The 17,621-nt window shown below is 18.2% G+C and overlaps 5 protein-coding genes across 5 annotated transcripts, besides 22 other annotated features; 3 read left to right on the top strand and 2 right to left on the bottom strand. All coding sequences in view use genetic code 6, as the record gives it.

Moving 5' to 3' along the window:
- The first annotated feature begins 229 nt into the window (after positions 1–229).
- IMG5_181450 (ubiquitin hect domain family protein) lies at positions 230–1,600 on the top strand. The gene is made up of 2 exons (XM_004027512.1): positions 230–297; positions 363–1,600. The coding sequence occupies exons 1-2, from the start codon at positions 262–264 to the stop codon at positions 1,134–1,136; spliced, it is 810 nt and encodes a 269-aa protein (XP_004027561.1). The 5' UTR covers positions 230–261; the 3' UTR covers positions 1,137–1,600.
- Positions 1,601–2,801: 1,201 nt separating this feature from the next.
- Positions 2,802–2,857: a microsatellite.
- A 153-nt stretch (positions 2,858–3,010) lies between these two features.
- IMG5_181440 (hypothetical protein) lies at positions 3,011–5,813 on the top strand (the record flags this gene model as incomplete). Its single annotated transcript, XM_004027511.1, has 3 exons — positions 3,011–3,274; positions 4,397–4,850; positions 5,773–5,813. The coding sequence occupies 3 exons, from the start codon at positions 3,011–3,013 to the stop codon at positions 5,811–5,813; spliced, it is 759 nt and encodes a 252-aa protein (XP_004027560.1).
- Positions 4,105–4,141: a microsatellite.
- Positions 4,334–4,381: a microsatellite.
- Positions 4,492–4,528: a microsatellite.
- Positions 4,497–4,584: a microsatellite.
- Positions 5,667–5,708: a microsatellite.
- Positions 5,703–5,771: a microsatellite.
- A 133-nt stretch (positions 5,814–5,946) lies between the features above and the next one.
- Positions 5,947–6,024: a microsatellite.
- Positions 6,025–6,203: 179 nt separating this feature from the next.
- Positions 6,204–6,257: a microsatellite.
- Positions 6,258–6,498: 241 nt separating this feature from the next.
- Positions 6,499–6,619: a microsatellite.
- A 97-nt stretch (positions 6,620–6,716) lies between these two features.
- IMG5_181430 (hypothetical protein) lies at positions 6,717–8,781 on the bottom strand (the record flags this gene model as incomplete). Its single annotated transcript, XM_004027510.1, has 4 exons — positions 6,717–7,715; positions 7,833–8,088; positions 8,147–8,443; positions 8,690–8,781. 4 exons carry the CDS (start codon positions 8,779–8,781, stop codon positions 7,095–7,097), a joined length of 1,266 nt encoding a protein of 421 aa, XP_004027559.1. The 3' UTR covers positions 6,717–7,094.
- Positions 7,791–8,433: a microsatellite.
- Positions 8,453–8,557: a microsatellite.
- Positions 8,493–8,566: a microsatellite.
- Positions 8,782–8,994: 213 nt separating the features above from the next.
- On the top strand, positions 8,995–10,437 carry IMG5_181420 (ubiquitin hect domain family protein; the record flags this gene model as incomplete). Its single annotated transcript, XM_004027509.1, has 2 exons — positions 8,995–10,283; positions 10,335–10,437. 2 exons carry the CDS (start codon positions 8,995–8,997, stop codon positions 10,435–10,437), a joined length of 1,392 nt encoding a protein of 463 aa, XP_004027558.1.
- Positions 10,438–10,660: 223 nt separating this feature from the next.
- Positions 10,661–13,460, bottom strand: IMG5_181410 (hypothetical protein; the record flags this gene model as incomplete). Its single annotated transcript, XM_004027508.1, has 8 exons — positions 13,420–13,460; positions 12,968–13,354; positions 12,654–12,918; positions 12,380–12,603; positions 11,520–12,134; positions 11,134–11,172; positions 10,888–11,043; positions 10,661–10,834 (listed from the first exon to the last, which is right to left on the bottom strand). The coding sequence occupies exons 1-8, from the start codon at positions 13,453–13,455 to the stop codon at positions 10,661–10,663; spliced, it is 1,896 nt and encodes a 631-aa protein (XP_004027557.1). The 5' UTR covers positions 13,456–13,460.
- Positions 12,214–12,267: a microsatellite.
- Positions 12,214–12,271: a microsatellite.
- A 748-nt stretch (positions 13,461–14,208) lies between the features above and the next one.
- Positions 14,209–14,243: a microsatellite.
- Positions 14,244–14,405: 162 nt separating this feature from the next.
- Positions 14,406–14,447: a microsatellite.
- Positions 14,448–14,488: 41 nt separating this feature from the next.
- Positions 14,489–14,569: a microsatellite.
- Positions 14,570–15,612: 1,043 nt separating this feature from the next.
- Positions 15,613–15,653: a microsatellite.
- Positions 15,654–16,512: 859 nt separating this feature from the next.
- Positions 16,513–16,578: a microsatellite.
- Positions 16,579–17,551: 973 nt separating this feature from the next.
- Positions 17,552–17,603: a microsatellite.
- Positions 17,557–17,621: part of a microsatellite that runs on past the window's edge.

Genomic DNA, 17,621 nt, shown 5'->3' with positions numbered 1-17,621 from the left:
AAAATACTTAAAGATTCTTAGTTTTTATAAAAATTATTTGATATTTTTGCACTTAAAGAATATACAGAATGTCTTACTGTTGAAGTAAAAGATTAGATTATGTAATGTAATTTGTAAGTATTGGCAGAAATTTTTTGTAGAAATACGAAAAACTTTGATTTGGAAAATACTGAAAAACATTATATTGTGAAATTAATTATTGATGTTTTTGAAAAACTTATAATTAAAAAAAATAAATATGTTGAAAATTTTGAAAAATATATGAAAAGTGAACCTTTTGAGGATATTGATTTTAAGGTATATAAATATATAGATTTAAAAATATAAATAAATAAATATATATTTTTTTTAAATAAAAATAGATTTAAGAATATCCTCTCTTTTCAACAACAATCAATAATTTTTGCAAATTTAGTTGTGTATTATTTTAAAGAGATAATCTTTATTAAAAATAATTCTAAAAGTTAAAAATCTTCTCTTATTTCTTAAAACTTATTCAATTTCCAGTTCTTGATTGTATGGATACTTAAGGAAGGAAATGGTTCTTAGATTAATTAATAAAAATAAGTAAAATGAGTGAATAATCAGTATCAGTACTTAATGAAGTATATTAATTACTTGTGAATGAAATTTAAAAACTTGAAGAAATGTTAGATAATAATTAAAAGTTAGAAAATATAAATGACTTTTCAGATATAATTTCAAATGAACTTTTCTTTAAAACTCGTTCTTTAGATCATAATTAAATTTTTTAAAATAGAGATTCTCAAATTATCCGACCTGTAATATTATTTAGTCATTTAAGCTATATTGAAGTTTTAGTTTAAGTTTTAAGTGCTAATATATAGAGTAAAAAAAATAAACAAATTTTATAAATAAATATAAAAAATTAGAAATCGAAGGTTAAAAAATAGAGACTATTTCGTAAAAACTATAAAGACTATATGTAATTTTAATTAATTAAGTAAATCGTGAAGAAATATATAATTTAACTAAAAGTATATAAGAAATGGAATAGGATGAAAATAAAGAAAGAAAAGTTCTTGAACTCTTTTCATAAACAGTTGGTATGGATAGCAATAATTAATCTATTTCTTTACATAGGGCTCTAAGAAATTACTTTTAATCTATTTTGATGTCCTTTGATAAAGATTAGAGAGGATAACTATCTAATTTATAAGAATAATATACTCTTTTGATTAAATAAGTTGTTTTAAATGGAAACATAGCCAAAGAAGATTTATTAAATATTGAAAAAGTGGCAAGATTTAATGTTAATTTAGCTCATATTTGTGGATTATGTGATGTTTATTTAGAAGAATGTAAAAGGAAGAAATAAATGGTTGTAAATTAAGAGAACCTATTAGATTTAAATATATTATTATAATTTAAAAATTTGGGTATATGTGAAAAAGTGTTAGAAATAATAATGGAAGGAATGGATATTTTAGGAGAATATTAAAAATAATAAAAGAGCCAAGATGAAACTATCGAAAAAAAATACTTGAATAAGCTTTAATATCTATAAGTGAAAAAATGGCTTATATAATAAATAATTTAATTATTGTTAATATTGATATATCTGAAGATGCTTATATAGAAAAAAAAAATAAAAAGAAAAAGTTAACGAGTTATTAGCAAACGGAATTAATGCATTTTTTACTGATGGTCTTTAGAAAATTATTATTTAGAAGTTTTTAAATATTTAGAGTTAGTCTAATTGTTTTAAACAGTTATTTGAGATTATTATGAATAAAATTATTAAAATATTCTCTCTAAAAGGAAAAACCTCTCCTTTTAATATTGATGTTAAAAAATCCATTAGAGAAAAAAAAGATAAGAAGAAGAAGCTAAGAAAAATTATTTGAAGAATAATTACAATTATTAATTGATATGGTATTACTTATATTTTCATATATATTTAATAGTTTATATTTTATTTTTAAAATAATTAAGGGATTTTCACGAAAACGCTCATAAGAAGCTTTAAGAAGATATCCAAATATAAATGATGCAATAGATTATTTATCTAGGAATCCAGTCTATAATTATGATCCTTAAGATTTAGATGAGATGGATTCACCGGATCATTCTTTAGAAACATAAATAAGAAATGAATAAATTAATAATTAAGAAGCATAACAATAGAATTAATAATAATAATAGCAAAAATTAGGAAATGATGGTAAAATCAAATCTCAGAGAATAATAGATTTTGGAGATACCTAAATAATAGAAGGTTTACCTGCTCAATATTAGAATTTGTGTGTGAGTGAAGAATATCTTAATGGAAAAATAGAATGCTTTTAGAAAAATATATAGAAATATTTTATAGATAACTTTTATTAGGTTTTATCAGAATTCGAAATTGCAGTAATTGATTTGCTTGTTAAGAAAAACAAAAGTGAAAATGAAGATAAAAAAAATATTCCTTTAGAAAATAATGATAATAATAATGAGTTTTTGAATATTATGCTACTTAATTTAAAAAACTTAGTGTAAAAAGTACTTCCAGATAAATAGTTTGGAATTTTTAAAAATTTATAAGGAGAGGAAATAAAAATGAAGGAAGAAAATGAAAATTAAATTCTATAAAATATTAGTAAAAGTTTATGTTTTATAATTAAATTATGTGATGAAGATAATTAATTTATAAATAAAATTTACAATAAAAATAATGGAATTGATATTGTAAAAATAGGATTAGAAATAAGCTAAAAATATAAATAAGATGAAAATTTAGAACATAGATTAATTCTTTTTGTTTATAAAGTTTTCGAAAATACATAATAGGAATAAATATAATAATAATAATAATAATAATAATAATAATAATAATAATAATAATAATAATAATGCAAAATAGCAATATGAATCTCTTAAAAAGAAAAAAAGTATAAAAATATTTGATTTATGTAAAGAAGCATGTAATTATTTTATTAAAATAATGGAAAATAAAACCTAAATGTCAAACAAAATACTTCAAGCAATTTTAAATTCTTTAATATAAATGGTCTCTAAAAGTGGAGAAACTGCAATAAAATGCATTCTTGAATAAAAAGTATTACAAACAGTCTTTAGAGTTAAAAATTTAGATAATTTGAGAGGTATTTTAGACCTTTTATGTAGTCTTTTCTCATTATTATTATATGAAGATGAAATGGAAAACATTTCTATTGAAGCCTAAATTAAGTAGTTTTTTAAATTTTGTGTTAAAGGAAATTCTTTGGAAGAAAAAAGAGTTGAATTAGATTTTTTCTTAAAAAAATTTTATGTATTTTCAAATAATAATTAATTCAAGACAATTTACTAAAAGCTTTGTAAAACAGTAAATATTGAAAAAACACAGTTTGTGGAATTAAACCCTGGAGTAGATTTAAATAAAGTATGCATTTATAATAATTAGAATGTATAAAAGTTAGATTTTAGTGCTAATTTTGTACTTAAAAGCAGCTCGGTGAATATTTTGATGATTTTAATAGAAAACATTGTTTAGAAATTTAGCTAAAAGGTAATAAGTTAAGAAACCTTTGATAAAAATATAAATATAGATGAAGGATTATTAATAAATTTATTGCATTTTTTAATAAAAGAAATGCCTTTAATTGTTCCTTTTGTCATAAAAGTAAAAGTATTTAAAATTGTGAATAAAATAATTCCTAATGAAGAAGAATGTGCAGGTTTATTTGCTGTTAAAAATAATGCGCTTATTAGTTAACTTAATTTGCTAAATTTCTTTATGAGGTGTATTTTAAGAAATGGGGGTGTTTTTATTTAAGATTTATTGTTTGATTTATGTGTTAATACTTTTGTTTTGAGTTAAAATAATGTCTTCTTTGCTCAAAAAATTCGAAAGTAGATACTTGGTGAAATTTATACGTTTTTAAATGGAGAAAAAATGCTTAGTTAAGAAGATAATATTCAGAAAATAGTTAATTTTAGCACTGTTTTTTGTTATTTTTTGAACTTAAAATGTGTTGCTAATTAAAGTATTCATAATATTAGTTAAAATATTTAAGAAGAAATCAATAGTAATAATTTAATTAGCTAAGAAAAAGAATAAATAAGTACTTTTAATTTCATAAAAGTTTATACTGAAATGATAAAATAATTCTAAATAAAAAAATACTTCTAATATAAACATGTATTGCCTTTTATTACTAATCCTTTGAGTATTTTAATTAAGTATAGGTTTTATTAAGCTTTTTGCAAAAATGAAGACGAAGAAACTTATTTGAATTTACAAGGATAAATATTGCCTTAAAAAATGCAATAAATTTCAAATGAAACTTTTATTTAGGAATGGAATAAAATCTAGAAAGAAAAAAATGAAAATTTAATTAATAATAACTAATAATTAAATTAATAGTAATAATTAATTGCCTTTTAATAATAGTATTAGTAATAATAATAAGATGATAATTAAATAATTTATTTAGATGATAATATTGATGATTATGAATAAGTTGTAGGAGATTAATAAGGTGATATTGAAGAAGAAGAGGATGATGAAGAAGAAGATGATGATTAATAATAATTATAAAGAAGAGATGATGAAGAAGACGAGGATGAGGAATAAAATTAAGTTGACGATGAAGATGAAGAAAATCAAATAATTTATGGAGATAGTTTAGGAGATAATAATTAATAGTTTAATAATATGGAAGAAGTTGAAGAATAAGATGATGAAGAAGATATTTAAGTATAAAATGTTTAAAGAATGGAAAGTGATTCTTATATTATAAATTAATAGGAAGAAAATAGTTTAAGGGAAGAAAATATGGAAGAAGAAGAAGAGGAAGAACAAAAAGAATAAGAAGGAAATATTAATAATTATGTTGTTTTAGGAAGTAAAGAATCTAAAAATAAATAAAGGTCCTTTTTGGATATTATAAAATAGAATAATAAGTAAAATCTACCTTTAAAAAATATATGCAATAAGTTAGAAGATTTACAATAAACAATTTACAAAGAAAAACTTTTGGGAGAAAAAAATGAATAATAGTATAAAATTTGGGAATATTTTTCGAATAATTAATAATTATATTTATAAACAGGAACTGAATGGAAATAATTAAATTATAAATATAATACTTAAATTAAATAAAATAAATTTTTGTATAAAAATCAAAATAATCATTAAGATCCATACGATTTATATGCTAATTCTAGTGTAAACTTTTAAGTTTTAAATTAACTTTTTGATATGAATGATCATTATTTTAATGAATAAAATATTCTGAGAGATTTACTAAGATAAAGTGAAGCTACGAGAAATATTTAAAGACATTTATTGTAAATGTAGACTTAATAAGGATTATAAAATAATTAATAATAAAATAGATAAAGATATTTATAATAAATGTAAAGCGAAACGTAAAGGGAATAATAAGGAAATTAAGAAAGATAATAATAAATTGAATAACTTTAAAGGATGAGATAAATGCTTTTGGATACTCTCTAAGGCAATTAAATTTTATTGGCAAACTAATAATAATAAGAATAACCTACATAAAATATAATTAATCATCATTGAATAAATGTAAGAAGAAAGATAAGAATAATAATTATCAAGAATTTAGTAGGATTAAAATATTACAGAAAATAATTAGAATTAAGAATAATAAGATCAATAGTAAATATTATAATAATAAAATTAATAAATTTAATAATAGTAAATATAGTAATAAATAGAACATATGTAATAACAATAATAATAATAATTAATAATAATAATAATAATAATAATAATAATAGTAATAATAATAATAGGAAGAAAATCCTTTAAATAGTAACATTCTTTAAAGTATTGAAAATGCACTTAATTAAGTTGCTTTATCATATTAATAATTATTAAATTAAACTTAAGAATAATAAACTAATTAACAATAAATATAAAATAATTAATAGATTCAATAAAATATATAGTAATAGCTTTAATAATTATAAAACTAATAAATATTAAATAATTAAAATAATTTATAATAAAACTAAAATTAATAATAAAATAACTAAAACTAATAAATATAATATATTGAATAAATATAAAGCTAATAATTAGATGAAGAAGAAGCTATGATGCAATAATTAAGGCATGAAATGGAACTGTAAGGAATGGTATTAGAAGAAGAAGAACTTTAAAATAACTAATAAATAATGCAACCATAACAGGATACAATCAATTTATAATAAGTTTAAAACACATAAATATAAAACTAATAATAAATTTAAATATAAAACGAATAACAAATATAAATTGAAGATTCTCATTCTATAAATCAAATGGATTAATAAAATTAGCAATAACAATAAAATCAAAATCCAGATTTCTTATAAAGATCTTTAGTAATATTGTAATAATTTGGACTAGATTTTAGTTTCTTTGAAAGAAACTAAATAGATCCATTAAACTTTGACGAACTTCCTGATGATATAAAAACAGATATTATATTAAACTACTTACCTTAAGAACATGCAAGAATAGAAGAATTATAACGTTAATAATAATAATAATAATAATAATAATAATAATAATAATAATAATAATAATAATAATAATTAGTAATAACAATAGTAACTTTAAAATTAACCTTAATAATAATAATAATAAAATAATAATTAAGCTTAGTAATAGTTATAATAACCATCAAATAATAATTAAGTAAGAATCGGTGGTCCTGCAGACATTGACAATTAATCGTTTTTAGCATCTTTACCTCCTAATTTAAGAGATGAAATTCTTCTTACTGCATCTGAGGATGTTTTGGAAAGTCTTCCTCCAGATTTGAGAAGAGAAGCATTAATTTTAAGATAAAGAGTTTAAAGATAAGACTTTAATGTTAGATAGTAGACTTAGAACAAAGCAAAAGAATTAAAAAAACTATAAGAATAAGCATAAAAAGAAGAGGCAAAAAAAAAATGTTAAAAAATGAAAAATAAACGTGAAATTATATTAAAAGATAAAACTTTACAAGTTAAAATTGGAAAGATAGAAGATACATTATTAGAATTATTAATTTAATTATTTTATGTTGACAAAGAAGAATTTTTAAATTATCCATATAACTTATTAGCTTGTATATGTGAAAATCCTTTCACAGAAAGTAGAATTTTAGATATATTTATGAATATTTTGAATGGAAGTTTTTAAACTGGAATTAATATTGTACCAGAAGTAATTTATTAAAGCAAATGTGAGAATATTTAAGATAAAAAATAAATATATATTAATGTTGCGGAAAAGATTTTATTTATACTTAACGTTGTTTCGGAAAAAAATATAATGTACTTTATTTAGAGTGGATTCGCGTTTTAAAATTTAATTAATTTGTTAACTCATTAACATATTTTTAATAATAATAATTTACTTGAATTAATTACGAAATTACTATTTAATATTAATAAGAAATACTTTACTTATTTTTATGAATATAAAAACTCTTTTTGTGAAAAAATAAATATTTAAAGTGTTTGCTAAATACTTTCTAGTGATTAATTATCGAAAATTTCATTGAAAAGAATTACTGAAACTATAAATTTTATGTGTTTTGATTAAAATTTATTGCTTAAATTTACAATTGAGTTAAAGGGACTTATATTTATTTTCCTTAATAAAATTAATCAGGTTTTAGATTCATTTTTAAATAAAATAAAGTAAGAAGATAATAAAGATTTTAATGCTTTATTAAGGAGTATTTAATAAAAACTTAATGGAACTTTTAAAATAAAAAAATTATTTAATATACTTAAAGATTTATACGATAAAAATGAATAATTAGAAGAAAAAAAAGAATAATAATAATAATAATAATAATAATAATAATAATAATAACAATAACAATAACAATAACAATAACAATAACAATAACAATAACAATAACAATAACAATAACAATAACAATAACAATAACAATAACAATAACAATAACAATAACAATAACAATAACAATAACAATAACAATAACAATAACAATAACAATAACAATAACAATAACAATAACAATAACAATAACAATAACAATAACAATAACAATAACAATAACAATAACAATAACAATAACAATAACAATAACAATAACAATAGTAATTCTAAGAATTATAGTAATAATAGTAATAAAAGTTATAATAAGTATAATAGTAATAATACAAAATAAATAAATAATAAGAATAAAATAAAATAATAATAACAATAATAACAATAACAATAACAATAACAATAACAATAACAATAACAATAACAATAACAATAACAATAACAATAACAATAACAATAACAATAACAATAACAATAACAATAACAATAACAATAACAATAACAATAACAATAACAATAACAATAACAATAACAATAACAATAACAATAACAATAACAATAACAATAACAATAACAATAACAATAACAATAACAATAACAATAACAATAACAATAACAATTTTAGTAATTCTAAGAATTATAGTAATAATAGTAATAAAAGTTATAATAAGTATAATAGTAATAATACTAAGAATAGTAATAATAATAGTAATAGTAGTAATAATAGTAAAAATAGTAATAATAATAGTAAAAGCAAGGATAAGTAAATGAATAAATGTAAATTGAATAAGATAATAGTTATAAGCTTTAAATTAATTATGAATATTAGGAGCTTATCTAAAGTTAAGAAGTTAATAATTTTTGGATTAATATTACTGAAGTCTTTGCTCTTTTATCTAAAAGTTTCTAACCTTCTAGTTTAACTTTATAAGGTTTTATTCAATTATTAAATCCTCTTTTCGAGACATTTTTTATTTCTTAGCAAACTCAAGGAAAAACACAACCAAATACTGATAAATAATCTTTATAATAATTAGATCTTTCTCCAAATAAATATTAAAAATTAAGTGGTTTACATAATTAGTAAGAATTCTTAGCAGGATAAATGACATTTGAAGTAAAAAAATAAAAATAAAACAGGATAAATAAATATTTTTTAAAATAAATAGTAAATTAGAAATATGAAATTGAATAAAAATGATTTATTTTATTTTATATGTGAAAAATCAAAAGATATTATAAATATAATAATAAAATAAAAATTAAAAGAAATTTAATAATTCACAGAATATTAGAACCATAATTAAAACTAAAATAAGCCTTATAATTCAATATTAAATTAACCATTTGGACAAGTATTTAAATTAATTCCAAGAATAATAAGCTTTGAGAATAAGAAATAATTTTTCCATTAAGAAATATCATAGATTCGTTAAAGTACTAGTAATTTATAAATAAGATTAAAAATTCGAAGAAAAGAAGTTCTTTTAGATTCATTTTAATCAATCAAACCATTAACTCCTGAAGAATTAAAAGGAAGGTTAAAAATAGAATTTTAAGATGAAGAAGGAATAGATGCTGGTGGATTAATTAGAGAATGGTTTATAATATTATCAAAAGAAATATTTAACCCAAATTATTGCTTATTTTTACCTTCTTAAAGCGGAAATACATTCTAACCTAATCCAAATTCACATATAAATAATTAAGATAAAGATTATTTCAAGTTTGTGGGTAGAATTGTTGGAAAAGCACTTTTTGATGGGTATATGTTAGACGCTTATTTCACTCGATCTTTCTATAAGCATATCCTTTAATAAGAAATTACTTACCATGATATCTAAGATTAGGATTATGAATTTTACAAAAATATGAATTGGATTGTTGAAAATGATATTTCAGCTCTTGATTTGACTTTCGTTTATGAAACTAATGAGTTTGGAAAACATTAAGAATTGGAACTTAAATCTGGAGGTAAGAATATTGCTGTTACAGAAGAAAACAAATTGGAATATATTCATCTTATTTGCCATCATAGAATGACTATGAGAATTCAAGAATAAATTAAGTGGTTTTTAGCAGGTTTTCATGATATTATTCCTAGTAAAGTTGCTTCTGTCTTTGATTCTCATGAACTTGAATTAATGATTTCTGGTTTACCTGAAATCGATTGTAAATAATAAATTATTCAATTTATATGTTTTTTATTTTTTTATTTTTTTTAAGTGGCTGATCTTAAAGAAAATACAGAATATCATAATTATAAACCTAGTGATTAATTAATTGTTTGGTTCTGGGAAATTCTTAATACTTATGATAGTACTTAAAAAGCTGCTTTCATTCAATTTGTTACTGGTACCTCGAAAGTTCCTTTAGATGGATTTGGTTATCTTAAAGGTATTTCTGGTTTCTAGAAATTCCAAATTCATAAAGCTTACAATATTAATAAATTACCAACTGCACATACATGGTAAATAAATTATAAAGTTTTTATTTTTATATATTTAATATTTAAAAATAGTTTTAATTAACTCGATTTACCTGAATATTAGACAAAAGAAGCTCTTGCTTAAAAGTTGACTTATGCAATTTTAGAATGCAAAGAAGGTTTTGGATTTGGTTGATTTTTATTTTATTTATATTTATATTAAATCATTTAAAAATATAAAAATTATATAAATATGAATTTTTATAAAAATAAATAATTAAATTATTTTATTGTAAGAAATTTATTTATAAAATAAAGATAAATAATACATATTTTTTTGAATAAATAACAATATAAAATTCAATATTTTTTTAATATATATATATTTAAAAATTAAAAAAAAATATATATTATAATTTTCAAAATTTAGCATCCAGGTCATTTAAAACATTTAAACAACTTCTTAAAATTTTTAAACCGCTTGTAATTTCTTCTCTATTTTATTAAATGTAAGTATTTTCTGCTAAAAGATTATCGAAAAACTCTTCATTATAAATTTAACTTACTAATTCTCTTTCACATATACTTAATGACTATTAAAATAAAAAAATTAAAATATCAATTAAAATTATTATATAAAAACTACCCTATTAACAAGAAAAGTAATAATAGTTTTAGGAATAGAATCATTAACATTTTTTTTCACAATATTAAAATAAGATACAATCAGATTTTTAATCATTTCAGTTTCCATGAACTCCCTTTTTGATGGTTTTTCAGAGACAGTAATAACATTAGGAACCTTTTAATTTGAAAAAAATATAATAAAATTATTAAAAAAAATAAAATAAAAAATTATTTAAATTTTTGAAAAAAAAAAAAAAATTAATACAGGAGGTAAAGCTTATCTTGGAATATAAATACTTAAATGCTACATAGTGAAATCTTAATTAAAATCTCTATTAAGGGTAAATGAAGTTTTTTTTTATGTTATTAAAGGATAGAAGCAGATTCACTATTATTAAGTGATTGTTAAGACTTAAGATTTTCTTCATTAAGTTTTTTCATATTCATCATTTTAAGTTTAGAATCAAGCATTTCAGTTTATTTATTTTATTTCTAAAAAGGCATCCAACTCCAGTAATTATCAGATTCTTCGGAATGAATTTCGTCTATTTTTTAGATTTTTTTATCATTATTAGATATATATCCATTTTAATTATTTTAATTGGCAAAGCTTTAATTTTAATTTATTTTTTATTTATTTTCTTCATTTACGATAAGATTATCTGTTTAATTTTATATAAGACCTGTACTTCCAACAAAATCAGGATGATTAGTATTTACATACCCAAGTTCGATTTCAATTAAATTCTTTATCATTTATTCAGTTGGTACTAAACATTTAGATAATACATCTTCCATTACTTCAAATATTTTGTTTGATAAATTATCAAATCTTTCTATTTCAGGGATGTTTATTAAATTTACTACTCTTCTTAACTCTTCATATATTAAATGTGAACATTATAATGATACTGAATGTACTCGCCATATTTATTATTTGACTAAATTCTCAAATGCACCTTCTGATACAAATAAAGAAGGTCTTAAACCGTTAGATGTTTTTATTGCTGTTCTTATATCCACATCTGATAATTAATCGAAAGGATCGATTCCTGATACTGCTTTTCTATATATGTTATTGAATATGTAATTTATTCTTGCACCTCCTATTAATTCATTGTTAGTAGTTTTTAAATATTAACCGTGAATTAAGTCATTATAGGCATTACTAAATTTCGATATTAAATTTAGTAAAAGATATCCTTTAGAACTTTTATCTTCTAAATGTGTAAAATCACCATATTGTCTTAATTCTTCTTCTTTAACCTATTTTTTTAAATAATATATTTATGTATTTATAAAAATATATAGATATAAAAATTATGAAATTTTTTATTAAAATTAAATATAAATATATAAATATATATATTTATATATATATATTTATATATTTATATATTTATTTTTTCGTGAATTCATATATAAATTTTTTTAAATTTTTTTTTTTTTTCTTATATATATTTTTTTATAATAGTTTAATATTTATTTTCTTTTTATATTTTTTATATTACACTTATAATTCTTGATATACTTTCTCTTATTTTTGGTAATTATCTTTTTATTGTATTCATTAAAATTAAATTGAGTAATTTAACTAAATATGGAACTCCCATTTTATCAGCTATTTTTCTATAGTATTTATGATTTTCAAAGAAAAAAGACTCTTCATCTATTTAATCTTTTATAGTTTTATTTTTCATTTAATTTGATCCTCTCAACACCACTCCAACATATCCTAATTATTATATAAATATATATGTATCTAATTTTTTTTAACAAATTTACCTAATTTTAAAGGGTATGTTTTATTCATAACATCATTTAATATATGTTCAGTATCACTATCTAATAAATCCAATTAAGTAATAACACCTATAGTTCTGTTTCCATTAACATCTACTTCTCTTGCTAATTTTAAAGCTTCCGAATTAGCAAGATCATCTGGTCCTCTAGAAATCGCTAATATAATACAATTAGGATTTTTTATATATCCCATTATTATTTCTTATATTTTTTATTCAATATCTTTTGGTTAATCTCCAACAGGATTCTTTTTTATTTTTTTGGTTTAAAATTTTATACTAGAATTAATATTATACTTTTGTCATTCCTGGTAAATCCACTAGTAATAAATCAACAACGTTTTTACTAAAAAATTTTAATCTCAAAGGTACTCCAGAAACGGCTTTTTATTTTCCCGCTACTTTTTCTGTTTCTTCTTCTATTGATTTACTTAATAGTTCCATATCTGTGAATCTTTCACCTTTTCTTTCAGAAAATTCAGCCCATTCTTATTCACTATTTAATGGTATATTTGTCAATTACACTTCTATTGGACGTCGTGTTACTATTCCTTTTCCTCTAGGAAGAAAATCTTTGCCTATTATACTTTCTAATACTGAACTTTTACCTACTGATTGCGATCCTATTACTGCTATTTGTGGAAGCTTTAATTCGGATAAAAGACTACTTTGTTATAATATTTCCTTTTAATATAGATGTTATTTTTATATAATATTTTAGATGTTTTTTTGTTGAGTTTTTCATTTACTTATATTTTGCTTATAAAAGGTATTAACTATTCCATTATATTTTAATTTAAAATATTTTGTTTTAATTTAATTTTGATTTATTTGATTTTTATTTTATTTTTTCACTTTTTGATAGAAATTAATATAATTATAAACTGAAAGTACTATTTATTTAATATATATTTTTATAATTATAAAAGAAGAATACTTTATATATATTAAATTTATTATTTGATTAAAGAAATAAAATAAATACTATATATTTATATATCAAAAAAAAAAATGTTTTATAAATATATAAAACATAGCAATAAATAAATAATTATAAATAGATAAAATTATTTTCATTATTAAAATAAATATAACAACTATTAATAAATTAATAATCATATAAAATAAACTATATTATTTTACAAATAAAATAAAAAAAATAACTTAAATTAAAATAAAAATGATAAATTTTACAATATAAAATTAAACAAAGTTTCCAATAATAAACGATATAATAATAGAAGAATCAATAAGAAAAAAAATTCTTCCTGAAGAATATAGTGATAAACTAATTAAAAATCCAAATAATTGTCCTTTATTTTTTATGATATTTGATTTCATAAATGATGAATACGTAAAATAATCTTTACAAAATCTTAAATTATAAGAAAAAGACATAGAACCTATTACATATGAATAATTTTGTTAATAATCAGAAAGAGATCCTTTATAAAATTTGATTGGATATTCATTTTATTTATTAGAATAATATCACGTTTTGAAGAAATTTTTAGCAGAGATAAATAAATTAAAAACATAAAAAGAAAAGGAAAAGGAAAAAGAAAAAGAAAAATAATAAAAATTATAAAATGAAAAAGCAAATACTTAAGCAAGAACATAATCAAATTCAATTTTTTAAAAATCTTTTTAAGAAAAACAATATCATTCCTAAAAAAATTACAAAAAGTACGATTAATAAATTGATTATATGCTAAAAAGTAACGATTAATTTGTAAAAAAATAAAATTAAAAAAAAAACTAATAAAAAAATAAAAAAGAGGTTTGAAACCGATTTTTTCGAAAAAAATACATTAGCCGAATATGAAAAAAAGGCATAATAAAGATAAAAAAATATCGAATAAAAAAGATAATAAATATAAGAATAAATATAAAAAAAAATGAATAAAGTCCAAGAGAAGTTATAATATTAAAAATAAAAATATGACTATTGGCTAGAAAAAAAGATGATAGATATTGATATTACAGGTTAAAAATATGATAAATTATAGTAATAAATAAAGGAAAACTTTGACAAAAAGTCAATGAAAATTCGAGAAGAACGCCTACACTTATCTTAGAAAGTATTAGAAAAATAATAATAAAAAGAAGAAGATAAAAAAGATTAAGTATTTAATTTACTTAAAAAATTAGAATAAAAATAATTATAAGCAACTAATAATATAAAATAAACTTTGTAAAAGGAAAAAGGTAAGTTTAAACTCATTAATTAACATAATGAAGATATAAAAAAAAAATCAATAGCAATTAAAGAAACTGAATATAACTAAAAAATATCTAATCTTTGTTTATCTTATAAAGATATTTTAGAAAAGTAAGAACATATGACTTAATAAACATAGAAAAATATTAAAGAAAAACTGAAAAAAACGATGAAAAACTTCAAAAATAATAAAAAATTAAGAATAATATTAATAACAAAGAAGAAAAAAAATTAAAAAACTCCAAAATGATTTCGAAAATAATTAATTAAGAGTCGAAAGAGTTAATACGTAAATTGATTAAATTTCTAATTAATTAAATCGCTAATATTCAAATCGTTTTATAAAAGCTTAAATTAATTTAGCTTAAGAATTACATTAGTAAAATATTAAACAGTCGAATATTCTAAATAGGCATTAAAATATTAAAAAAAAGTTAACTTATTGCATAAAAAAGAAAATTAGTATATCGAATTAAATTAAAATTTAAAAGAGGATTTGTATATTAAAATAAAAGATTAGTTATTGTTTTGATTATTTTTAAACATTTTAAATAGATAAACCAAATCTATAATTATTATATATTATAAAAATGATTTAAATTATATATTTTATTATTAAAATATTGAAAAACATTTGTAAATTTTATTTTTAATAAAGTATTTTAATATATAATTTAAATTGATTAAATAATTATTTTATTTTAGAAAAAAAATAAAAAATTAAATAAATGTAATATTTTATAAATAAATAATATATTTATATTTAATTATAATTAGTCATACAATAAAATTATTAATTAAAATGTTTATAAATTTATATTAAATTCTATTTAATTATTTAAATATTAAATAAACAATTATTCTTTTTCTATTAAATTATCTATGGCAATAATATAATAAATATAATATTAACATTTTTATTTATATTAATTTAAAGATATAGAATATTAATTTCTCAAAAATAGCATGAATTTAAAAAGGTTTTCTTTTTATTGTATACTTTTTTATAATTTTATTTGCCGTAAATACAATTATTGCCTTTAAAATTTCATCAAATAAATTTATAACTTTTTGAATTTTAAACCAAAATAAATATCTGAAAGAACAAAAATAATTAATCTGTATTTAATAAAAAAAAGATGAAGTTTAAGTGCATAATTTACTCCTATATAAAAGTTAAGTTTAAAATTTATTCCATATAATTAATTTTTAATAATTTTAAGACTATTTTACCTATTCTTATACTAATTATAGTAAATAGTTATATGTAAAAAAAGAGCAATTTTTTTTTAAAGAATTACTATTTTAGAAAACTCTTTATAGTTATTAAAATATTAATCATATAATTATGTTATTAGGAAAACTATTAATTAAAATTAACATTTAAATTTTTTTTAATATAGTTTTATTAATTATTAATAAGAAAAAGAAGTTGTTTATCAATTTTATATGAGATTTCTCAAAAATCTAATTTTTTAATTAATTAATAATTCATTAATTTAATATTATTTTGTGTAATACATAAGGCAGTAAATAGTTTCTAATAAAAATCTAAATAAGTATTATCAAAGTCTTGTTTATTTCTTAAAAATGTTTAGGAGTTCTTAATGATTTTTTTAAAAATTTATAAATAATATTTCTCTTTTTAGGATTTATAAATAACATTTCTCTTTTTAGAATTTATAAAAAGTTGTTGGAAAATATTTTATTAAAGCTAATAAAATCAAATAATATGATATATTTTAATATATTTAAAATCAACTCAGACTAATTTCAATAATTTATTAACATCTTATATATTTTAAGTTTTTTTAAAATTTTTATTATTGTATTGATTTTAGTAAATGAATCGATATTATAATTTATATTCTTTAAAAAGAAATTTACGATAACTCCAAATAAAATTGCTTAAGTTAAATTTAGTAATTTAAAATAATTATGTGGTTAATTTTTCTAAGAGAATAATTTTAGATTTAAATAAATGGTAATAAATTCAATAAAATTTATGTCATATTTTTTTTTAATAAAATAATTCATTTTTTTTTATTCATTTTAAAATAAATATATTTAAATATAATTAATAACTATAATTTTATTAATATATTAATTTTATTTTTTTACATAAATCTACAGTTCTTTTGAAATATAATATATATTAATAATAATTAGATATTTTTTATATTTTATTTTTTATTTAAATTAAATTTACCTCAATATTAAAAAGAATTTTAAATAAATAAAGAAAATACCTTAATTATATTTTAAACATTAAAATAATTTTTCAATAAGCTTTATGATAAAGTTAAAATTACCAAAAAGAAAATATTACTTTGATGAATGAGAAAACATAAAATAAATTTTATGAAATTAATTAATAGATATTTAATAATTTAAAATGTAAATCGATTATATGTAATGGTGAATTAATAAGATAATAATAATAATTTATAGTAAATATCGGTAACAATTAAAATAATAAAAACATAAAAAATAGATAATTTTAGCTTAAATAGGATTTAGAAAAGTATAAAAATCAATATTAAAAAAATATTTAATAAATGATGATTAAAATTTTTTGAATATTTATAATTATTTAGATACAAAAAAAAATATATATATACTATATTTATAGAAATTCAATTTATTTTTAATTATTAATAATTATAATAAAAATTATATTTATTATTATAAAAATATTTATTTATTTTATAATTATAAAAATTAAACTTA

The sequence above is a fragment of the Ichthyophthirius multifiliis genome, assembly GCF_000220395.1.
Source record: "Ichthyophthirius multifiliis unplaced genomic scaffold scaff_1120509251321, whole genome shotgun sequence".
In the NCBI taxonomy this organism is placed as follows: Eukaryota; Ciliophora; class Oligohymenophorea; order Hymenostomatida; genus Ichthyophthirius; species Ichthyophthirius multifiliis.
This window is presented reverse-complemented; position numbering and strand designations above follow the sequence as displayed.